General features: G+C 37.7%; 1 protein-coding gene across 1 annotated transcript; it reads right to left on the bottom strand.

Annotated features, from left to right (window-relative positions):
* Positions 1-3,993: 3,993 nt before the first annotated feature.
* LOC115219195 (syntaxin-18) lies at positions 3,994-24,671 on the bottom strand. Its single transcript, XM_029789314.2, has 12 exons — positions 24,574-24,671; positions 23,824-24,010; positions 20,054-20,121; positions 18,556-18,668; positions 17,606-17,683; positions 15,601-15,667; positions 13,375-13,454; positions 11,312-11,436; positions 9,605-9,663; positions 9,145-9,214; positions 7,528-7,608; positions 3,994-5,049 (listed from the first exon to the last, which is right to left on the bottom strand). Exons 2-12 carry the CDS (start codon positions 23,983-23,985, stop codon positions 4,954-4,956), a joined length of 999 nt encoding a protein of 332 aa, XP_029645174.1. The 5' UTR covers positions 23,986-24,010; positions 24,574-24,671; the 3' UTR covers positions 3,994-4,953.
* Between the last annotated feature and the right edge of the window lie 1,212 nt (positions 24,672-25,883).

Below are 25,883 nucleotides of genomic sequence, written 5' to 3'. Positions count from 1 at the left end.
CACTCAAAAGATTTTGGTGCCCCATAAAAGATTATGTAATTCAAAATGTAAAGAATAACACACCATAAAATAAATTTTTATTTTTCAAAACAGAAAACAGTAAGAAGGAAAATAATGTTTATTTTTGTATAATTCCATTTTATTTATATTTGAAAAGTTTCTTCCTACTTTTTTGAATTGATTCTCAAAATTAATCTTAGGTAACACATCTGCATCTATACTTAGTAGAGATAAAGGCATCCCAAATATTATTTTAGCAAGTTTAAAGTGATTTCTTTTGTGCTGTAGACCATTTACCATTTCTGTGGTGCCCCCACTCCTTCTCTTGATGCTCCAGGCATGTGCTTATTTTGCTTAATGGTTAATTCAGCGCTGCACTTTTTACATTTAAAACTATGTGTACAAATATACAGAATTAAGCTTTCACTTTTTATGAAACTGTTTTCCCAGTTAGAAAATGTGAAAAATGCCTCATGTTTTTCCCCTTTTCATGGCACCGACAAAGCACTTCAAGCAGTTCATATGTGTGAGCTGGTCTTTCACACACCAACCCACATTCGACCCTCTGTAATTTCTTGTTGATCCCTATGTGGTCCATCAGACCCCCTTTGGCAACCCCTGACTTAACCCTTCTAATTATTATACCTTGTTACCTGTGTACTAAACAATTGCAATGAATCCATCATTCGATCTCCCCACTATCCTTATTGCTCTACCTTGGTCCCTCCCACTACAATACCTATGTGACAAAGGATTGCATTAGGTTTGTTTGTATGTAATACATGACGCTCACCCGTCTGCATTGCTAGCCATCTCTCTCTCTCTCTCCCCAGGTCACTCATTATTAACATCACTCCTCTCTTGCTATTGGATACCTCTATGACTATCCATTAATTGCTTTCTTGGTTACATTGCTTTGAATGAATGGAAACAATGTTGTGAAGACCCTATAATCTCATTGAGGACATCATGTTTTCAATGCTAATGCATATTCTAAAATGCATCCAGTACTCTCTTTGGTTTTAGAAATAGCATCTCACTATAAAACTCTACCAAAAATGTCTTCCTTGGTTGGTCTTGCATCTTGCAGATTTCTTCTTAGTTTACTTGGCATTTCTTTTTCCAACAGTCATCCTCAATATACATCACATGTTTGTATCAGTTCAGTCTTATTCTTGTTCACAACTGATTCCTCTAAAACCTAGTTTTTCTTTAAGCTTGTCATTCTTTCATACTAACATTTTGTAGTAAAGTATGTTCATCTCCTTCATTTCCAGCCTTTATTCAAAATACAATTAAGTTGCATTCAACACAATATGCACCTATCATCATCGTTTAACGTCCACTTTCCATACTAGCATGGGTTGGACGGTTCAACCGGGGTCTGGGAAGCCAGAAGGCTGCACCAGGCCCAGTCTGATCTGGCAGTGTTTCTACAGCTAGATGCCCTTCCTAACACCAACCACTCCGTGAGTGTAGTGGGTGCTTTTTATGTGCCAGCCGGGCTGGCAACGGCCACGATTGGATGGTGCTTTTTACGTGCCACTGGCACGGAGGCCAGTCGGGGCGGCACTGGCAACAGCCACATTTGGATGATTCTCTTACATGCCACCGGCACTCGTATCACAACTACAATTTCCATTGATTTTGATCGATTTCGATTTCTATGTGTATAGATTTTACTGTGTGATAATACAGTAAAGTTTCTTCTGTTATAAATATTTCTAAGTTACACTGGACATTGTTCCTTCTGTTATGCAAGTTGGTTTGAGTTTTATTTAACACAACTAGGTTATAATCAGTCTTGTGGAGTTACACCTGAATTTCTATGGCCAAATCTTTGGTTGCCATAGTCATTTTGGGGTCACATTCAATCATTGCCAGTCTTTTGCTATCAAAGTAAAATAAACAATTTTAGACTTAATTATCGGTTAATACATCTATTTTTACAGATTTTGAATGAGTTAGACTCATATCCCTATACACTTTTATTCATAAGCAACATAAAGAAAGTCACCTTACAAGCTAAATTATTGGCTTCAGACAAGGAACAAACCCCTACAAGGTCACTTGCTTAACTTGATAGAAATGGCAGCCAAATCCCCTTTAATTCACAGCAGTTTAAAAAAGAATGAGAAAGTCATGGCTGGAATGCCTTTGTCATAGGAGTTGAACAACAACCTTATGTCACCTAATAAACTTAATTATAAGTGCATTAATGTTTTTCTCTTAACTGTTAGCTTATATGTAATATCAAGCTAAATTAATGTTTCTACACTGAAATAATTTTAATCTGTACATCAGCAGCGTATTCATAGATGTAGAGGGAACCCCTATGTAGTTTCTAGAAATAGCAACCAAATCCATCTCAAATCACAGCCTAATGTCTCGAAATCAGGACACATTGAACAGTAATAGATCTAGATATACAAAATGAGATGATCTGCTCAACCTAGATTGAATATAAACTACTGTTACTCTATTGATGAGCCCCAACATGGCTGTTCAATCAAATATCCTTTAAACCACAGCCTACATTAAATTACGTAGTCCAGTATGTTATGTGTGAAAGAAAGATAAGATGGTTTTGGTTAGAACCTATTTGATCTTAAAAGCCTGGCTACTTGACTAAAGCTGATTTGAGGTGGTGGGAGGTAAATAGCAACCACCCTATTGAATGTGACAACAGAACCAGCACTACACTACACAGAAGCAAAGAAGGTTGGACACGTCAAGACATGTTTCAGGTTGACCTATTGCAGACTCATGCAACCCATTCTAGCATGAAACAAAAGAAGAGGTGAGAAAAAGCTGGCATGATGTTAACAGTGCTGAGATTTTGTGCTTAAGTGGTACATGCTTCCAGGACCGTGAAGAAATATAAATAATATTAGAATCCTGTTAAATTAGTAATGGTTTTATTTCTGTATGTGGCCACTCTTATTTTAATGATCACTTTTAACGTTGTTATTGCTGGATCTGTTGAGGTTTTATGTTTCTTCCTTTCATTTCTGTTTGTGAGTGCTCAACTTCTCTGGTTCTATGTAATCACTCTCTCTCCTTTATCATCATCATCATCATCATTTAGCATTCATTTTCCATGCTGACATGGGTTAGATGGTTTGCCTGGAACTCGTAAACTGCACCAAGCTCCAATCTGTTTTGGCTTGGTTTCTATGGCTGAATGCCCTTCCTAAAGTCAACCACTCCACAGAGTGTACTTGGTGTTTTTTATGTGTCACTAGTATGGCTGCCTTTTATGTGTCATCAGCATGGATGTTTTTTTACCTGTCATTGGTACTGGCCATGACTACAATTTCACTTAGCTTGACATTTCTTCTTAAACACAACAAATTGCCGAGAGTCTCGACCACTTGTCATTGCCTCCATGAGACTCAACATTCAAAGATCATATTTTACCATTTTACCACCTGAACCCATGTCTTCCTGGGTTTACCTCTTCCACAGGTTCCCTCTTGTGGAGGCACATGGCCTAGTGGTTAAAGCAGTGGACTTACGGTCGAGGGATCGCAGGTTCGAATCTCAGACCGGGCGATGTGTGTGTTTATGAGCGAAAACACCTAAGCTCCACGTGGCTCCAGCAGAAGGTAATGGCGAACTTCTGCAAAGTCTTTCGCCACAACTTTCTCTCACTCTTTCCTCCTGCATCTTGCAGCTTATCTGCGACGGACTGGCGTCCCATCCAGGTGTGGAACCTATACGCCAAGAAACCGGGAAACCAGCCCTTATGAGCCAGGCATGGCTCGAGAAGGAACAAACAGGTTCCCTCCACAGTCAGAGATCAGCACTTCCAGCACTTTATATACATACATATACATTCTATGCTAAAAACGAATTAATAATAATGGTTTCAAATTTTCAGAAAAGTGGGTTAGTTGATACTGTCAACTCTGGAAGGATGACAGGCAAAGTTGACCATGACAAGACTTGAAACCAATAAATAAATAAATAAATAAACAAACAACAGTTTCCGTTTTGGGTAAGATTCAAAAGGTTCTTTTTTTCTACAGGAGAAAAAAAAAACATTTTGATTTATTTAGAGAGACAGTTTTTATTTTGTGCTGTTTAACATGTTCTTTTTTCATATTCATCTTAAGACAGGAGATGTTTAATTTTATTAATTATTTTGATTTCATAGTTTTCACAGCTGGATGCTATTGCAACTATTTACCAAGTCATCTGTGAAATAAGAACAAAACCTGTTTTGTCAGTCAGGCTAACTGAGGCAAGCAGAGTTAAGCCCCCCTTTTCATGGGGGAAGTAGTAGTGCAAAGGCTACAGTGGTAAGGTTTGGATTTGTGACCATTTGGTCTATAGTACTGAATACTACCCCACAACACTGTACAGAAGTGTATCATGTGTGTAATATAGCAAGTTGGAAAACTTCAATCAACTAAGAGTATCCAAGCACAATGTCTTATACAATGATTGTGAGGTTAATAATTGACCTTTGAAAGAAAAGGCACATGAGAGAGAGAGAGAGATGAAAGCATAAGTAGAGAACAGAAAAGAAAAATAATGAGATAGAGCAGAGTACATTCGTTGGGGAGAGGTGATACAAAAAGAAGGATTAGAACAAGAAAGTGACAGAGAAAGAGAACATAGCATAACGAAGTAGAGAGCAGCAGAAGTCGTTAACGAAAGATGTTTTGTCAGAAATATATTGCATCATCATCATCATCACCAGCACCACAATCATCATCTTCGTCATTATTATCATCACCACCTTCATGACCATCATCATCATCATCATCCTCTTTATTATTATATCAAATCGAGCAAGAAGCTGTTCATCTGAAAAAATGTTGAAGAAAAGGGAGTGTATATGGTGATGTAGATGAAGATAGTTGTGGTGCTGGTGGTAGCGTAGGTTGTTATCACAGTAAGGCAGAAAGGTGACGGTGTCCTTGTTGTTGCTGTATGCGGCACACCTCAGTCGTTGTACCAGTCTAAAAACAGTAATGCAAAGGTGCAGACCACAAGGAAGAATAATATCCATACTCGGAAGCCAGCATTATTTTTCATGGCCTGTGTGAAAAATATTAAAAAAAAAAGACAAAAAAGAATCAATTAGAAGATGGTGGCAATGATAATGATTTTTAACATAGGCTAAAAGCTAAAATTGATAAAGTCAGGGGAAGGTAGAGACAAATTTTTCTTTTTTCAATAACTGTTATATAAGGAAAACTCAAAGTATCAGGCAAGTGAACAATAAACTTTATATATATATATATATGTATATATAATTAAATTACATATAATAGAAATATTAAAATTAAAATAACAATAAAATACCAATGATCAAGTAAATTGCAAAAAAATAATAAAAACGTATATAATTGGTATTTTTGCAATTTACTTAATCATTGGTATTTTATTGTTATTGTTATTTTAATTTTAATATTTCTATTATATGTAATTTTCTAGATGGTGTAATTTAATTGTTAATTTTGAATTGATAAAAGGTGTTTTTTTTCTAATTTATATATATATATATATATATATATATATATATATATATATATATATATATATATATATATATATATGTATATATATATATATATATATGGTGGCACGTAAAAAGCACCCACTACACTCACGGAGTGGTTGGCGTTAGGAAGGGCATCCAGCCGTAGAAACACTGCCAGATTTGACTGGGCCTGATGAAGCCTTCTGGCTTCACAGACCCCAGTAGAACCGTCCAACCCATGCTAGCATGGAAAACGGACGCTAAACGACGATGATGATGATGATGATGATTGTGTGAAATTTGATTTAGTATTTCTAAATTGAATTTTTTCCCTGTAAGTTAGGATTAATATTCCCTCAAATAATTATTATATATATATATAAATATATATATATATATATATGTATGTATAATATATATATATATATATATATATATACACACACACACAAAATGTCTATATGCATATGAAATGAAACTATGATATATAGTTTAATAATCAAGAGTTTCCCTTGAACTCTTCAGTGTTACAACTTTTGTACAAACACACACACACTCACATATTTTATACACACACACACATTTATATATATATATAAATATATGCAAATATATATAAGTACTACAAAATAACCTATATATTATCTCTTTAATGGTTTCAATGATGGGACTATGACTATACTGGGGCACTGTTTCTGGTTATAGTTGATTACTTTGACCACTAGTATTTATCATACTTGGAAAGATGAAAGGCAAAATCAAACATGATGATACTTGAATATAAAAATTAAATGAACATAGGCGCAGGAGTGGCTGTGTGGTAAGTAGCTTGCTTACCAACCACATGGTTCCGGGTTCAGTCCCACTGCGTGGCATCTTGGGCAAGTGTCTTCTGCTATAGCCCCAGGCTGACCAATGCCTTGTGAGTGGATTTGGTAGACGGAAACTGAAGGAGGCCTGTCGTATATATGTATGTATATATATATGTGTGTGTCTGTGTTTGTCCCCCTAGCATTGCTTGACAACCGATGCTGGTGTGTTTACGTCCCCGTCACTTAGCGGTTCGGCAAAGGAAACCAATAGAATAAGTACTGGGCTTACAAAGAATAAGTCCTGGGGTCGATTTGCTCGACTAAAAAGGCGGTGCTCCAGCATGGCCGCAGTCAAATGACTGAAACAAGTAAAAGAGTAAAGATTATATCCGAAGATTACTAAGTATTTTGTCACTACAAATTCTGCCATTCACTTGCGTGTGTGTGTGTGTGTGGGTGTATGCATGTGCATCTTTATACATATTGTGTTTCTTTTAGGATATTTTCAGTTTGAACGGCAGTTTTTTCTAACGGTGTCATATGAAATTGTCACTCATAATTTTGACCCTAGTATCGATCTATTGCATTTCTATCTGTTTTAGGGTTAGGGGTGGGGGGGAAGGGTATCTTTTTTTTCTTCACAAATGTAAATAAATCCAATCTGTTTCTTAAACAAGGGACATATTCATATGGCACAGAATGTTTTTTTTACCTCAATAGACGTAATTGATTGGTTGAAATTGCAGAAATTGAAGGAAAAAAACAACAAATATCTTACAAACTATAGAATTTTCTCAATAAAGCCAAAAGAAAAAGATGTTTTATAAACACATTCTACCAGTATACGAAGTTTAGAATTTTTTAGTTACCTAGAAATTATGTTAAAAACTGCCGTTCAAACCGAAATGATCCTTCTTTTATGTTCATTTAATCAAGCTTTCCTGAGCAGGATTAGTTTCGTAGGAACAAATGCATCCAGAGTTTGATGCCCTTCTTTCCACCAACAATTGTTTTTGATTAAAAAACAAAAAAAAACATTCGAATGGTGAAACTGGAGCAAACAGAGTTGTGTACCTTGCTGCAGCCAAAACAAGAGCAAAAAACCAGAATGATTCTGGCAGCAGTTTTAACTCGGAGCTCAATGTCATCACTAACTTGGTGCCTTAATATCACAGAAAATGTTCCACACACACGCTGATAGAAATAAGATTATAGGCTTACCTCTCGAATCTGTTCATTTCCAGATGTAACATTTTCTGATGTACCACTTACAGTGTTATATATTTGGTCAATCTTCTTTTCCTGCAATCACCAAACATGAAAGAATAGTTACTAATATTATTAATCATTGAAACTCACGCTAGTTATACGTCTCTTCATTCGAGCTAAGGGGACCCCCATGTAGCCACTTTATAGCTAGTAACAAATCATATGTTACCATCTGCAAAAAAGAAAAAATGCACATAGGAAAATGTAACCCAATGCATATCGTCTCTAACAGACCCTACCACCATCCCCAAGAGACACCCCGCAAAAAGAAAACAAAAAAAAAACTGGCATGGTCACAGATCGAACTTTTGACCACATGTCTACTAGATCAGATCTTCATCTAGAGTTAAACAACATCGATGCTTTCATTCATCTGTTAAGCAGCTGTAAGTGTACCCATATGGAACCATCTTGTCATCACAGCACTATCAATTTTACCAGCAGTTATCCTTCTTTGCACAATGATTGTTATTTTTAACTCCAAATCAGACTCAGATGATCTATACCCATAGCCACCCTGTCTTTATTAATTTATGATTACATTGTCCAATGTGTCTCTCTTTTTTTCAAAATAGCAGTATTTGGCTGCTATTACTTGTAAGTCAAGCGAGCAATCAAAAAAAAAAACGCCCTTTTCAGCTTGTGTAATGGTGGTAGGGTGTTGTATGATTGTTAGAGGACTGTATAGACCAAGGGACTATTAACGCAATTAGTGAATTGGATGTTGTTACTAGCCAGTTGTTTGTATCTTGCTATCCTAATCTACACTTGACTGACAGGCATGGAGTCAGTCACCACTGAACTCCAACCATCATTACTTGCACTTGGAGCTGGTTAGTCTCAAGCCATCTCTACTCAGTCACTTAAGACTCACTTCTCCTACCTTATCTCATCTATCCACTGACTATTACAGCCAACCCTTCCTCTCTGGAATAATGGCCAGCAGGAGCTTTTCCTCTAGTATATTTTTTCATAGATAAGGCGGCGAGCTGGCAGAAACGTTAGCACGCCGGGCGAAATGCTTAGCGATATTTCGTCTGTCGTTACATTCTGAGTTCAAATTCCGCCGAGGTTGACTTTGCCTTTCATCCTTTCGGGGTCGATGTAATCGACTTAATCCGTTTGTCTCCTCTGTGTTTAGCTCCTTGTGGGTAGTAAAGAAATAGGTATTTCGTCTGCCGTTACGTTCTGAGTTCAAATTCCGCCGAGGTCAACTTTGCCTTTCATTCTTTCGGGGTCGATAAATAAAGTACCAGTTTCGCACTGGGGTCGATGCAATCGACTTAATCCCTTTGTCTTTGTCCCCTCTATGTTTAGCCCCTTGTGTGCAGTAAAGAAATATATATTTTTTCATAGATGTTGACTTGCAACTGTTCAAAACGAACACTGAGTGTAAGGTGTGTGGCCTAGTGGTTGGGCGTCTTGCACTCATACTCGCGCTAATATAACAAACTACATGTTGCTTTGACATGGATTCAAGCTCTGAGAAAGGTAACAATGTCTTCATTCTTTGTTCTTCAAACTGGGAAAAACCAAAACGAATGCAAGTAAGAGGTAAGGTTAGTTTACCTGATCCCAAACATTCTCTGCAAATATTTCTTGTAGTTGAGACACTTCCAGGACTTTCCCTTCGATTTGTCTGTAAAAAGAGAAGAGATTTATTAACACTGAATCTCCTTTGAATCACATCCCAAGGGAGAGGGGCATATTGGATAATGTATTCAATATGCAATATCATCATTGTTTAATGTCCACTTTCCATGCTAGCATGGGTTGGACGAATGACTGAGAGCTGGCGAACCAGATGGCTGCACCAGGCTTCAATCATCTAAATAAAAAGGAAATGGTCAAGGCTGGATTACCTTTGGCCATCGGTTTGCTCAGACAAGGTTGGCATACAGTTAAACAACAATAGCTAATCTCACACACATATATTCAATGACTGAAACACTATTTCAACATTGCAGCTTTAAACTGTATAGCATGTTTATAACAGAAGGGAGATAACAGAACAAAGATTTTTACTTACTTAACTTCAGACATCAAACTATGCATTTCATCCATCAATGCTTGGTTTTCTTCTTCAAACTAAAATTTAAAAAATAAATAAAACATTTACATAGTGCAAGCCTGGGTAACTGGTTAGCATAGAATTTTGGGCATGTATCTCCTCAGGTTGACCACCTCTCTCTCTCTCTCTCTCTCTCTCTCTATCATGTATATATGTATGGATGTATATCAGCTGTCATGCTGTTGACAGCAAGTATAGATGGGCTGGACACGTCGCCCGGATCACCGATAATCGGTGGACGCACGCAGTTGTCGAGTGGTACCTGCGTGAGCAGAAAAGACCACCTGGAAGACCTCCACGACGGTGGAGTGACGATTTCAAGAGGACGATTGGGATCACGTGGATGAGAAAGGCGCGATCCAGAGAGGAGTGGACAGCGTGCTGTGACCAGCGGTGTCAAATGGACGCCTGACGGACTGGTCGGTCGAAGTGATCAAGTGATATCAGCTGTCATACAGAAATGAGTAGAGCTTGGAAACATGTACTATGTTTTTATAAATTGTTTTGGGTCTCTATGTGGTAACAAGTAGATATAGACACACTCTTAACTAGACTGCCCTTTGACCCAGTAGCACATCCAGGATGTGACAGCTGGAGAGAGAGAGAGAGAAAGAGAGAGAGAGAGAGAGACAGACAGACAGACAGAGAGATGTACCAACATTTGGCTGGTACTAATTTTTAGCTGTACAGACTGGAGCAATATGAAGTGAAGTATCTTACTCATGGACATAATGTATCACCCAATCCAAGAACTGAACCCATGGCATTATGATTGTGAACCAAACATCTGAACCACCTGGCCATGCACCACCACACACATACATAAGTATATATGTGTGTGTATGGGTGCAGGTGTGTTTTGTCTTCTTGTCTAGTTGTAAACGAGTGTCACCATCAAACAAGCAGTGTCCATTTCCAATCTTTTGTGAAAATATGTCTGCCCATGAGGGAATATTACACACTGCTTGAAAACAAATGAGGATTGATGACATGAAGGGCATCTGGCCATAGAAAATCTCCCATGCAAGGATGGAAAAGTGGATGTTAAAATAATATATATCATCACCACCATCAACATTTAATGTCTGTTTTCCATGCTGGCATGGTTTGGATGGCTCGACAGGGGATCTTTACCTTTTGACAGGCAGATTTAGAAAAAAATTTTTTGTAACTAAACACTTTCAAACATCGTATACTGGTAGAATGTGTCGTATAAAACATCTTTTACTCTAAGCGTTTTTGAGAAAAGTTTATATTTACGAAGTTATTTCGTATGAAATATGAGAGAGAGAGGTTAGATTAATAACATCTAAAAAAAAACTACTTCCCTTTTCTTCACCTTTGGTGTATGTAGCTTTGATCAGAAGGAATTGATGTCATCACATGGTGTCGAATGATCATTGAATGTTTTAACCTTGAAATGTAACTCTCTATAAATACACCCTCACCCACACACACAAGCCTTCACATAGTTTCTATCTACTAAATTTCACTCACAAGACTTTGATCAACTCGAGATTAAGATAGAAGACACATACCCAAATTGTCACACTGAAGGATTGAATCAAGAATCACATGGTTACAAATGAAAAATCTGAAACTAATATTTTAGTAAAAGGAAAAAAAAAAACGTTAAAAAAAACACCATAAACATCAGATATGTACTTTTTCTGCTTCTTCAGGTGATATCACATCTTCCTCATCAACTTCTTCATCTGATGGTTGCCAAGAAGTTTTGATATTTGTTTGATCCTTTGCAGGAATTTTGCCAGTTTCATTTTCAGCTTTTTCTGAATTATATAAGATAAATGATAAAAAGAATTTTTGGATAAACAATGCTTGATGCAAACAGAAAAAAAATATAATAAAATAAAATTAGGTAGAAATGGAGATATTTTATTAGAAGAAGCCATAATAATAACACTGAATTTGAAGCAGGAGAGAATAATCTCCATTGGGATTTGTCTGTGAAAGCCAGTGTGTAAGTCTTCGAAAACCTGTGTCTTTGTCTTTAAAGCAAGAGTTAGTTTTTGAAGGTTGCTCATGATCTTTGAAGACCAGAATTTCAGACTCTGAAGGCCTATGTCTGAGTCTTTGAAGGCTCTCCTCTTAGTCATGAAAATCACAGTCTATGACAAATCAGCAATGATATTCCAAAATATTTCTAAGTTGTTTTTATAACTACAAAACTGTATACGGTATACCTTCATAAAACTCCAAAGTTCACAAGATCATGGCTTATTTTTGGTGTCTATGATGTTAAATGGCTAAGAGGCAGCAAATGAGAGAGAGAGCTAATCTATCATAGATAACTTCTTCCCTGTTGAACAGAATTGAACCTGGCAGTCCAAACTAAGTAAAAACTTTGTTCAGTTTTACAGTACTGCTGTTATTGTTGACTAACCCCAGGTCAACCTGAACAAACAGACCTGTGCCCAAAAGCATTTCAACCATCTCTTTGGGAAGTATCTGAGACTACATTATCTAATGTGCATCCTTTCCTATTTTAAAACGATAAAGTGTGATTTGACTGCTATTTCTAGTAGGTTGAGCAACAGTGTTCAGTTGTAACCAGTGGTGAGTTGCTCAACACTACCTTGCATTTTTCTCAGATTTAAGTTGCCATAGATACAATCATCATCATCACCATCATCATCATCGTTTAACGGACAGAGCTGGACATCATCATTATCATCATCGTTTAACGTCCGTTTTCCATGCTAGCATGGGTTGGACGGTTCAACTGGGGTCTGGGAAGCCAGTAGGCTGTGCCAGGCCAGTCTGATCTGGCAGTGTTTCTACAGCTGGATGCCCTTCCTCATGCCAACCACTCCGTGAGTGTAGTGGGTGCTTTTTATGTGCCACCTGCACAGGTGCCAGACGAGGCTGGCAAACGGCCTAGACGAGGGTCAAAGAGTGAACTACCAGCAACTTGATTGTCTTATTACCAAGAGCACTGACTCAGCTATCCAACTTTTACAGTAATATGGCTGACATACCAAAAGTTGGTACTATTATGAGGGAGTGCTGAAAAGTTCCGGGTTTTAAGGGTATCCCAAAAAGCTCGATTGGAGGTCCAACCTTCTGAGTTCTTTTACAGGGTTTAGAAAAACTGAAGGACCACTGCAATAAGTATATGAACCTGAGGGAGGAATATGTTGAATAAAATCATAATTAACTGATCCTCCTGTATTTTCTTATACCCAAAGCAAGAACTTTTCAGCACCTCCTTGTACGGGTCTAACATGGCACTGGTTCAGAGGAAGACTTGCTCATAGTCATACAAAACCCTGTTAATCAATGCCTCTGCTGCTACAATCTGTAGGGAAACATAGTTTGCCAATCCTTACTTTTACTTATATATTTGTTTATTGCCCACAAGGGACTACACATAGAGGGGACAAACAAGGACAGACAAAGGGATTAAGTCGATTACATCGACCCCAGTGCGTAACTGGTACTTTGTTCATCAACCCCGAAAGGATGAAAGGCAAAGCCGACCTTGGCAGAATTTGAACTCAGAATGTAACAGCAGACGAAATACAGCTACGAATTTCGCCCGGCGTGCTAATGGTTCTGTCAGCTTGCCGCCTTATTTTTACTTATGACTAAGGTAAGTGTTGCTATTGCAAATATTTTATCCTTGTTGGCAACATCTGGGACTATGAGAAAGTAAAGAATTACATTCAAGCAGATGCTTAGACAGAGGGAGAAAAAAAACGTTTTACCCTCAGAAGCCACAGGTTTGTCACTAGAAGACAACTTCTTGAAACTGTCACGCAGTCTTTGTTCTGGTTCCAATCTCGAGCTGTCAGAAATCAAGGGAGACCAAGAATTATCATCATCATCATCATTATTATTACTATTATTATATAAGAAATTCAAATTGATTTAATTCTATTACTCAAACGGGGTAAAGACAGCCTCTGGAAGGGGCTGTGAACATAGGACCAGACCAAAACCTCAGGCAATATGATGTAGGATCTAGATGGATACTGTATTATATAGACTACACCATATCAGCAGGGAAAATATATGTAAAAGTGACAATTGCAGTAGTAATAACAACAATAAACAAAAACAAGACAATGAAGTTCAAGAGTAACAGTTCAGGTACATCATCATCATCATTATCATCATTTAGCGTTCGCTTTCCATGATAGCATGGGTTGGACGGTGCAACTGGGGTCTGGGAAGCCAGAAGGCTGCACCAGGCCCAGTCTGATCTGGCAATGTTTCTACGGCTGGATGCCCTTCCTAACGCCAACCACTCCGTGAGTGTAGTGGGTGCTTTTTATGTACCACCGGCACAGGTGCCAGACGAGGCTGGCAAACGGCCACGGTCGGATGGTGCTTTTTACGTGCCACCAGCACGGGGGCCAGGCGAGGCTGTGATTTTCCAGAACCTTTAGTTCCAAAGTCTTTCCAGATTACTGATTTTCGCAAAACAGACATAGTCTTTTTTGTCAATACACTTGAAGTTAAACAAATGTTGAGTTTACTTAAATAAATTAAATGAAATCCTGGTTACCTGTACATTAGTATAAATGATACTAGTCTGTGTAAGGGTGCAAAGCACTAGTAAACTAGTCTGGCAGCTGTGGGAATTTGAAGTTACAGCTTGTAAATCATTGCAGACTACAAAAATGTCCAAACCATTATTGTCTGGAATATTGGTGTTGTACTTGTGTATGGTTGTAGTAAGAGAATGGACGTAACAACACTACTGACCAAGAGCTTAATTTAATGAGATGGTCAGTGACTTGTCATCATCATCGTTCAACGTCCGTTTTCCGTGCTAGCACGGGTTGTACGGTTCGACCGAGGTCTGGGAAGCCAGAAGGCTGCACCAGGCTCCAGTCTGATCTGGCAGTATTCCTACAGCTGGATGCCCTTCCTAACGCCAACCACTCCATGAGTGTATTGGGTGCTTTTTATGTGCCAGGGGAGTCTGGCAGCGTCCATGATTGGTTGGTGCTTTTTACGTGCCACCGGCACAGAAGCCAGTCAAGGCGGCACTGGCATTGGCCACGTTCGGATGGTGCTTTTTACGTGCCACTGGCACAGGTATCACAACTACTATTTCCATTTGACTTGTACGTGAAATAATTTAGTAAAAGCAGACAGTAATAATACAATTACCAAATAATTATTTCCTCAACCAATATTTGAATTCCATTATAGATTTTAACAGATAAGAAATAAACTGCTCCCTTGAGTGGGGTATAACTAGAAAAGGTTAATCCAGTTCAGTAACACAACAAAACCTTAGCAAGAGACTAAAATTCCCTGAGCTATCCAGTGAAAGAGTGAGAGGTTTTCACTAGGTTACCTATGTGAAGTCTGATTAGTAATGGTTCTGATTTTGCCATCTTAGCTACATAATTAGAGAGTATACTTCACTGAATCTGGTTTATCTGTGGTTTCTATGATGCTAAATGTGTATCAATCATCTACCAACCTAGCTTTAGGAGAGTTTCTGTTTGTAGACATCATCATCATTGTAGTTTTAATGTTCACTTGCAATGTTTGCAACAGTCAGATGGAATTTCTTGAGGAAGATTTTCTACAGTTAGATACCCTTCCTGTTGCCAATCCTCACTTCTTTCCAAGCAAAGAAATATTTCTTCATCATCAGACATGTTTCCCTGGAAGACTGGAAATGAATGACACTGCTTCTATGACAATGGCACTCATTTACAACTATTTAAATATTTGCCATTATAAGCACCAAGTTCAGAAAGGTCTACAGACAAGAATCAACCCATATGTCTATTTGTTGCCAGGCAACCACATCCCTCATTATACTATAGAGTACCTGATATTCTACCGCCTCAAACTCGGGACTATAAGTTATTTTTGCACTTTATGGGAAGTCAACCTGAGTGGAAAAAAGAGTGTAGAAAATATGCATGTAGTACTAGCTGCATGCATATCTCTTGTTTGGTACTTACATGCGTTTCTTGTCGACAACCCGCTTCACTCGAACGGCTCTTTGTTCACTGTACATTTTGCAAACAGCTGTATAGGAATAAATAAAAGTGGGAAAATATAATTTCACAAAGAGGTAAATATAAATACAAACAAAAATTCAGAAAAACTGCTTTTTACTGAAATATTAGTATCTTACACTGGCTCAGTCACACATCTGTGAGGGAGAAGTATAGTTAGTTGAATTGACTAGCTCATTCCTACTCTTCAGTAGTAAAACAAGTACTTATTTTAGCAACATGGATTGGGAAATTAAAGATGACCCTTTCAATCCTATCAGAATGTAAAAGACAATTATGGGATCTTTTCGGTTCGAACGGCAGTTTTTAACATAATCTCTAGGCAACTAAAAAATTTTAAACTTCATATACTGGTAGAATGTGTTTATAAAACATCTTTTTCTCTTGGCTTTATTGAGAAAATTCTATAGTTTGCAAGATATTTGTTGTGTTTTTTCTTCAATTTCTGCAATTTCAACCAATCACTGACGTCTATTGAGTTAAAAAACATTCTGTGCCGTATGAATATGTCCCTCGTTTAAGAAGCAGATTGGGTTTATTTACATTTGTGAAGAAAAAAAGATACCCTTCCCCCCACCCCTAACCCTAACCCTAAAACAGATTGAAATGCAATAGATCGATACTAGGGTCGTAATTATGGGCGACAATTTTATATGACATCGCTAGAAAAAACTGCCGTTCAAACCGAAAAGATCCCAATTATGTTTTACAAAACATTTTGGTCTAAACCTTACTTCTAAAACAATCCACCTACTCTATTATTTTTAACACACAGTCTAAATATTCAAGATGTTAACCTGTGCATAAGAGAGATGGCTGTATTGGTATGGACAAGTAATATAAATGTACATTCATTGATGGTATGTCCCATCATTACTGTTTTAATGTCTACTTCTTTTCCATGCTAGCAAGAGTAAATATGAACTCAGACTAACAAACAGACACACAGACATGTGCAGATACAGCGAGTTTCTTTCAGCTTAAATCTACTCATGCACGTAAAAAGCACTCACTACACTCTCGGAGTGGTTGGCGTTAGGAAGGGCATCCAGCTGTAGAAACTCTGCCAGATCAAGATAGGAGCCTGGTGCAGCCATCTGGTTCACCAGCCCTCTCAGTCAAAATCATCCAACCCATGCTAGTATGGAAAGCAGACGTTAAACGATGATGATGATGCTTTGGTTGGCCCAGGGCTAAAGCAGAAGACACTCGCTTAAGGTGCCATGCAGTGGGACTGGAAACCATGTGCAAAGACTCAGAACAGATACATCAAGCATCTTGTTCCATGTTATCAATTCCTCCAGCCCATCACCTTAGATGAGTGTGGTACCTTCACAATGAAATTTGGCAACCGCCTTGAGTTACATTCCTTTAAACTAAAAATAAAGTGGGGATAAAAACTGACTTAACCATTCGGTAAATAAAAGGTGTAGATTAAATACTGTGTTTGATATAATAGACTAAAAATCATGGAAAGTGGTGTCCAAGCATTGTAACAGTCCAAAAAGTGAAACTAGTAACATTTTAATGGCTGTGTGGTAAGTAGCTTGCTTACCAACCACATGGTTCCGGGTTCAGGCCCACTGCGTGGCACCTTGGGTAAGTGTCATCTACTATAGCCTTGAGCCGACCAAAGCCAGCCTTGTGAGTGGATTTGGTAGACGGAAACTGAAAGAAGCTCGTCGTATATATGTATATATATATATATGTGTGTATGTGCGTGTTTGTGTGTCTGTGTTTGTCCCCCCAACATCGCTTGACAACCGATGCTGGTGTGTATACGTCCCCGTAACTTAGCGGTTCGGCAAAAAGAGACCGATAAAATAAGTACTAGGCTTCCAAAGAATAAGTCCTGGGGTCGATTTGATCGACTAAAGGCGGTGCTCCAGCATGGCCACAGTCACATGACTGAAACAAGTAAAAGAGTAAAGAGTAAATAAAATCTTACATTTTAGATAAGCTTCCAAAAGTGAAATGACTCCATCCCAGTGTTGTCGAACTTGAGGAGATACCTTCTGGGCACTAGCTGTAAGATATAAATATGGACATAAGAAATAATTATAAATCAACAAAAATATTTTTATACACACACTCACACACATGTATATATAGTAGATCAGTTGGAATAAGATAATCCAGGCATTTACCTTAGGAAGTACCTCAATAGACAGCAGATATCTCAAAATTGCAAAGAGGATACATCCTTATGAAACAGTTGCTCCAAAAAAACAGAAAATCCACAAGTTAGGTTTCTGCTGTAGAGTGTAAATGAAAACTGAAGACTGGAGTTTTCAACTTATTTTTATTCCATAGTTGACAATTGTTTCAACAATTCCATGGTGACTAATACTGTGTCATGATTATAAACACGGCACAAGACTGGTTACTATGGAATTGTTGAAACAACTGTTAACTATGAGATAAAAACAACACCACAAACCATGATCTTTAATTTTTATTTCACATACACACACACACATACTGGGTGTCCATGTATTTACTACAAGACACCGGTCTCTGTCCCTCTATACCTTTAATTTCTCAACTGGCACAAAACCACAGTCACTCAATACAACTGCCACTTCCAGTTGAGGGGTTTCTGCTTTGCAAGGTACTTGTCAACTGTCAGTACTGGTGGCACATAAAAAGCACTCAATACATTCTATAAAGTGGTTGGTGTTAGGAAGAGCTGGTCCTTCAATTGGTTTGATATTAGAAAGACTCTCCTCCTATTCATTTTTCGAATTTAGTATTCTTTCATAGTGCCACTTCCACACATCTTTCTTCTCTGAGACACTAAATGCAAGTATATTACGAAAGATATTGAATCATGACAAAGGCCAAATTTTGGAATGTTAAAAAAAAATCCAAAACTTCTAATGTTAATTTTTAATATACCTTCTTGTTTGAAATGTTTGATGGTGTCTTGGCATGTCTTAATGACTTTTTCACAATCTTGATCAATCTGGTTTCGCTCAGTATCTTCCATCTGAGCACCACTCATCAAATACCTGAAACCAAATAGAACAGAAGGGTGCTTTGAATATTTAAAGATACATTTTATAAAATAATAGTTTTGGTTAATGACTTGTATGTTAACATATAACAAGGGGGAGAACGCAATTCAAAATGGCAATTAAAGATTGCAATAATCTCCCTTGAGTTAGCCAAAGGGAGACGCAGAGGTAGCAGCCAAATCACCCTCAAACCACAGTAAACCATCTAAAAACGGTAGAACATACTAATTAGAAGTCTGTTTGAGCAACACTGATCTGGAGTTAAATAAAATCAATAACAATCACCCCTGATCATGTCCATGACAACTTGTTCAACTGCATAATGAAATAAACCTCTTTCAAAAACTGACCTGTTGAGCCAAAATAATCAATATTTTACTGTTAACATATTTCCAGATCAACTGGTACCTTTTACCAATAGTTAGCGAAGGACTTGAATTCAGATTCAATGAATCGATAAACCAATACTTTATATATATTTCTTTACTACCCACAAGGGGCTAAACACAGAGGGTACAAACAAGGACAGACATAGGTATTAAGTCGATTACATCGACCCCGAAAGGATGAAAGGCAAAGTCGACCTCGGCGGAATTCGAACTCAGAACGTAACGACAGACGAAATACCGCTAAGCATTTCGCCCTGCGCGCTAACGTTTCTGCCAGCTCGCCGCCTTCAATACTTTATATAGTTTCCATTTACAGTGTTGACACGTCACAAAGTAATTGTGGAGAGAAGAGTTGTAAGGGTACTTAACTAACATAAGAAAGGATAAGGATATCCAAATAGTGCTAAAAAAATCCATGCTCACAATAGTGAAACAAGACCACTCAGAATATAACGACAAACAAAATTTCACTAAGCATTTTGCTTGGCATTCTAACAATTCTGCCAGCTCACTGCCTTAGTATAGATGTAAATATTAAAAAATATTGTTCATCTCTAGATATAATGCTCATATTTTAGGAAATTATAACTTATTAATAAAACAATTCAGGCATTTATTACATGAAAATTGCTTTAAAAAAACATATCTGTTTGTCTGTCTATCTGTTTATCTACCTATCTAGGTTGTCCCTCAGGATGGCCCAAGACTTTTTCCACACATTTTCCCCACTCATCTCGATCTTCCATAATGGTCCTCAGCTCCTGTACTCCTTTCATACAAGTTGTCGATATAGGTTGTCTTCTGCCTTCCTCTCCTGGTTCTTCCTTCCAGTGGTTGCCAGAGCACTAGCTTGTTAGTAATTTCATCGGTATATCTGATGCAGTGTCCAGCTAGCCTCATCCTTCTATGCTGTATCTTCAATGTATAATAAGAAAAACAGTACTCATATGCATAAACAGAACTTAGTGAGAAAAATAATAAACTACTTACCCACCAGCATTGATATAGTTCTTCCGGTGTTGCAAAAGAAAACCTCTGAGTTTTGTTATGTTGGTACACTAGAAACAAAACAATCATAAAACATTTAAGAAAATCATTCAACATACATAACGCATATAATATATTACATGGAGAATGGTGGAATAACCAAGATACTGAACTAGTAATTGAAGGACTGAAGTTCAAATTGACCACAGTCATCTTGTTGGATTTGTTAAATTCTAAAAGCTATTACTTCATCTAGTATGCTGTGCAGAGAAAGTGTTCTCTCTCCTTTCATACAATGCTGTAGGATACTAAAGAAAAATTGAGCTTCTTGAAATCCTCTGGTTTCTCTCAGCATTAATAAACCCCCACACATATGTATATGTGTGTGTGTGTGTATGTATATATATATTTATTTCTTTACTGCCCACAAGGGGCTAAACATAGAGGGGACAAACATGGGACTAAGTCGATTACATAGACCCCAGTGCGAAAACTGGTACTTTATTTATCGACCCCGAAAGGGATGAAAGGCAAAGTCGACCTCGGTAGAATTTGAACTCAGAACATAACGACAGACGAAATATCGCTTAGCATTTCGCCCGGCGTGCTAACGTTTCTGCCAGCTCGCCGCCTTATATATATTATGATGGACAAGCGTCCTGTCCAGGTCGGGAACCTATACACCAATGAAACCAGGAAACCGGCCCTTATGAGCCAGGCATGGGTCGAGAAGGAACAAACAACAACAACATACATATGCATACATTTAGTGTTGACTGTGGGGAAAAAAGAGTACTTGATATCAAAATAGAGATAAATAATGATTTCATTTCAGTCAAATTTAGTTTACTCTGAGTTACATCTGTCAGTGCACAGACTCTTCAGGCAAGTTATAACAACATACACACACATAGGTATGGTTGAGTGATTAAGAAATTCGCTTTGCAGCCATAAGATCTTGAGTTCAATCTCACTGTATAATATTTTAGGCAAATGTCTTTACTAAAATTTTAAGCTGACCCACACCTTGAGATTGAAAGTGGGTAGATGGAAACTGAATAGAAGTCCATCAGAGAAACTACACTTCAAAAACCCTGCCTGATTCACTTCATGAATTACATTAAGGGTACAAATCTCCTTTGTTATTATTTGGTTTGGGTTTAAAAGTTCAAAGTGGACTAAACCTTTCATATCCCACCAAATAGATAAAAACACCTTATGTGGGTGAAAACTTTCTTTAGCCTGGGGTGCTGGTGTTTCTCCTTTCCCTACCCTTTTTATAGAGAACCCATTTCTCATCACCAGTCACTATTTGATCCAAAAAAGGTTCATTCGTGAGACATGACAGCAAAGAAGAGTACACCTTCAATCTCTGCGCACGATTAGACACAGAAAGTTTGTGAGGAACCTACTGACCCAATTTACTGACTTTTCCAATGGCATGCACATGTTGATGAATGGCTGAATGACCAAATCTAAGCTTCTCTGTTAGTTCCTCAACAGTTATGATGGGATTTTATTCCACCAGGGTTTGCAAGACGTCCTCGTCAAGCTCTATAGATCATCCAGGATGACGCTCGTTTTCTAGGCTGCAGTTGCCAGCTTGGAATTTCTGGTACCACCATTGACACTCGCTTACACTTATTATTCAATCCCCATACACTGCATTAATATTCCTCACATTTTCCGTTGTGTTGTTGCTTTCATTGAACTCATAAAGCAAAATATGCTGAATATGCTCCTATAGCAAATAGAATATATTTGTGGGGTCTAGTCAGAGAGAAGACCAAATTTTTAATCAATTATTTTGGAACTTAGAACACTTTGACATCTTTTATTCAACGTTTTTTTGTCAGGAATTGCAACTGACAGATGATATTAGCAACTTGGAAAACCGATCATCATCATCATCGTTTAACGTCTGCTTTTCATGCTAGCATGGGTTGAACGATTTGACTGAGGACTGGCAAACCAGATGGCTGCACCAGGCTCCAAACTGATCTGGCAGAGTTTCTACAGCTGGATGCCCTTCCTAATGCCAACCACTCCGAGAGTGTAGTGAGTGCTTTTTACGTGCCACCAGCATGAGGGCCAGTCAGGCAGTACTGGCAATGGCCACGCTCAAATGGTGTTTTTTACATGTCACCTGCACAGGAGCCAGTCCAGCGGCACTGGCAACGAACTCGCTCAAATGCTTTTTCACGTGCCAGTAAGGCGACGCTGGTAACGATCACGCTCGAATGGTGCTGTTTACGTGTCACTGGCACGGAAGCCAGTTAGCTGCTCTGGCAACGATTATGCTCGGATGGTGTTGTTACCACTACACTAGCACAGATGCCAGTCATCGAATTTGATTTTGATTTCACTTGCCTCAACAGGTCTTTGCAAGCAGAGTTTAGTGTCCAATGAAGGAAAGGTATGCATAAGTGAGCTGGTTACACACCTGGCATAGGCCATGAGGTTATGGTCTCACTTGGCTTGCCGGGTTTTCTCAAGCACAGAATATTTCCAAAGGTCTCAGTCACTAGTCATTACCTCGGTGAGGCCTAATGTTCAAAGGTTGTGCTTCACCACTTCATCCCAGGTCTTCCTGGGTCTACCTCTTCCACAGGTTCCTGTCAACCGCTAGGGTGTGGCACTTTTTCACATAGCTATCCTCATCCATTCTTGCCACATGACCATACCAGCACAGTCATCTCTCTTGCACAATGGATACATACATTTCTTGGTTACTACTGTGCCACAATTTCACATTTGGCACTTACGTCAACGCATAGTAAGTTAGCCAATGGAAGGATTGAGAAGAATCATCTTTAGGTTGTGCTTATGGTATGAGATGGTCTTCGTGGAGCCCTGCTCTCTCTCCAGATATGTAACATTGTACCTATATTAGAAAGCAAATCTATCTCAAGTCACACCCAACCTATTTTTTTAAAAAAAGGACATGGAACCTTATTTGGTCCTGGGTTCCCATACACATAAGAAAAAGCCAAAGAATGGTCACAGCTAAGAAAATTTTGCTCTTCCAGAAACAAATATTATTCTAAGCACTGTCACTGAAGACTGAATCTTTGGATTGTGCCATATTGATGGCAATAACATCGGCTTATTTCCCTTCAGGCATTCCTTTAATTATAGCTAAATCACGTAGGGTGAAAATAGATTGGGGAAGGGGGATATTTCTGTTAATTTCAACATATGAAGAAGACAGTGTGTGCGTGAGGTGTTGACTGTAACCACAAAGCAAGCGAGAGGTCACACTACCACAGATCTTCAAAGGAAAAAGAAGGGCTGATACAGTTTGGCACTGTAACAAATACTGCCAGACATTTTGTCCAACATTCTAACAATTCCACCTACAGACTGGTACTTTATTTTATCGACCTGAGAGGGACGGATGTCAAAGTTGACCTCAACGACATTTGAACACAGGACATAAAGAGCTGAAGCAAATACCGAAAGACATTTTGTCTGATACTAACGATTCTGACCATGCTCCACCTTGTTTATCATTTAAAAATTGGATGATGGTACACGTTTACTTATATACATATGGGCACAATGCAGGTAAACGTACGCAGTTCGAGTAAAACGATCGCAATTTGTATATTTGTGGCAGACGATCATAACAATACTTTTCATCGATGGAATAAAATAAAGAATAAGAAAATAGCAATTCTGTTTTTTTAAGTTCAAAACAAAGCAAAATGATATAAAATATATTTCCAGCAGAGCAGGAGTAGGACACTTCAAAACATTTGAGCATAACTTACAACAGTTTGGCATCTGTTCGCAAAATCACTTTTTTCCTTCCGAGGGGCGAGCAACGGATGTTTACCATTGTCCACATTGTTGTTATGTGTTAAACCTTCAGCTTTATGACGTGATTTGAGAGCTTTTATCGTTGCCTTGAACACGTTGGTTATATCTGTCATAATTTCCTTACGATTCTACCTTCAGCTGTAATAACATAAAGAGTTAATAAAAATATGGATCTGATTAACAAAACGAAACGATAAAAGCATACCCGCACCTCGTATCTTTTATTATTTCTATTTTTCAAGCTATAATATTAATACAGTTTATTGTTTTCTTTCTCAACCAACATTTATAAATTTTAGTAACGAATAATGCACAAAAAGAAAGCCGTGTCTTTCGTTATTTCTGTTTTTAAGCTATAAAGTCAACACAGTTAATAAATTATTGCTTCTTCTTAAATTGATTATTTTCATTTTAATCGTTACATATAATAATATGATTTAACTTTGAGAAAAAATTCATACATATATCATTTAAAAAAAAAATGTTGCTCTTCTTTTCGTATTATCGTACCATTTTAAATTTTATATCAACTTATTATCAGCAAATTATAACATATGTATGTTACTTTATTGACGTGGTAGCAGCCACTCTGGAACAATTATGCACGATTCCCATTAATTTCCGACAGGAAGGGAATGAGCATCAAATATACAGTTCCCCACTTAAAAAAGGGAAAGAAAAGAAAATCTACAGCTGCATACCTTTACAAACATAAATGTTTGTATTCTGGAAAGTCACAAAAATTTCGATGACTGATTTGATGTTTTTGTTTTGCGCTCATAGACTTTCGCACTATAAGGGAGGTCACTGTTTTATGACTAATCGTATGACTAAGTGCTTCATCATATAAATACAACTATGATATAATTATAATAATAATAAAAAATTATCGTTGATTCCATAATTTTTTTTAAATAACCACAAATGTTTTCATTTGTTTTGATTAACAATCGATCTATCTGAGTCTCATCGTTTTTTTTTCTTTGCTCAGTAATTATCGATCCTAAATTTATTCTTTGAGGGTAATTCCTCGTTTAGATTCCGACGGTCTTTAACGGAAGTTTGGTATTCTTAAGATCGCTTTGGAATCCTTGTTCAAGATCACTTTGGAATCCTTGTTCAAGATGCGTTGTCTTCTCTCTGTCCCTTACCTGAATGTTTTTTTTTTTCCATTTTCTTTACTTTTCTTCGATAGGCAATACTCTCTCCTTTCCATAATGGACAATCTCTAACGGGGTGGCAGACGAAACTCTAGAGTTGTGAAGGGTACTCAGATTGTTCGTTCCTGTGTAGGATAAATCGACGTGCAGAATTTAGGACAACTTACAGTCAAAAGACATTTTTGATTCTTTAAACAATCAATTTTCACTGAATCCTTGATTTTATGTGAGTGCCAAATTTTCAGAAGATTGAGTTGACACGTTGCTTACTTAACTAGGATGTGCTCCACATCTCCATCGCCCTCTGAGATGGAGCCAATGCATATATGTGTGTAGAAAAAGTTGTTGGTGCGACAATTGGTACTGAAGTTGTAGTATTTCACTTGCCACAAGATAAGGCTGATTATTAAATGAACCTCGGTCAGAGTTAATATTTCCTAATGCTTGAAGTCAGTATATATCTCCTAAATTGATGGGATTCTGCTTTAAACACCCCATAAAACCCCTCATAACTTTTTTGTTTTTTGGTATTTTCAGAAAATTTTTGCGAATTTGTTTTCTATTCTCGGGAATTCATATGACTGTGAAAAAAATGTTTTTAAAAATTTTTCCCCTTTTTTATTTTTCAAATATTTTCTCGACTTTTTCTTAAAATCACAGTATATAAAAGACAGTCCGAAGTTTTTGCTTACACCCCATCGATAGACCATTAAATGTGTTTATGCAGAGAAATATCGAAAAAGATCAAAACGTCAGAGTGACAAACGAACGAAGAGGGTATCAGATAGTCGTGAGATGTGCTAAAAATAACAGCTAAATAACCCTTAAATTCACACAATTTTTTTTTCTGC

This window comes from Octopus sinensis, linkage group LG14 (genome assembly GCF_006345805.1).
Source record: "Octopus sinensis linkage group LG14, ASM634580v1, whole genome shotgun sequence".
Classification (NCBI taxonomy): Eukaryota; Metazoa; Mollusca; class Cephalopoda; order Octopoda; family Octopodidae; genus Octopus; species Octopus sinensis.
This window is presented reverse-complemented; position numbering and strand designations above follow the sequence as displayed.

What these genes read in the sequence shown, in the direction of transcription:
- LOC115219195 (XM_029789314.2), bottom strand. Translation starts at nt 23,985, where the DNA reads ATGACAGATATAACCAACGTGTTCAAGGCAACGATAAAAGCTCTCAAA. An exon ending in AACTATATCAATGCTGGTGG is followed by an intron (nt 18,669 to 20,053) that starts GTAAGTAGTTTA and finishes ATTTGGTTTCAG; the next exon opens with GTATTTGATGAGTGGTGCTC. An exon ending in GTTGTCGACAAGAAACGCAT is followed by an intron (nt 13,455 to 15,600) that starts GTAAGTACCAAA and finishes GATTTCTGACAG; the next exon opens with CTCGAGATTGGAACCAGAAC.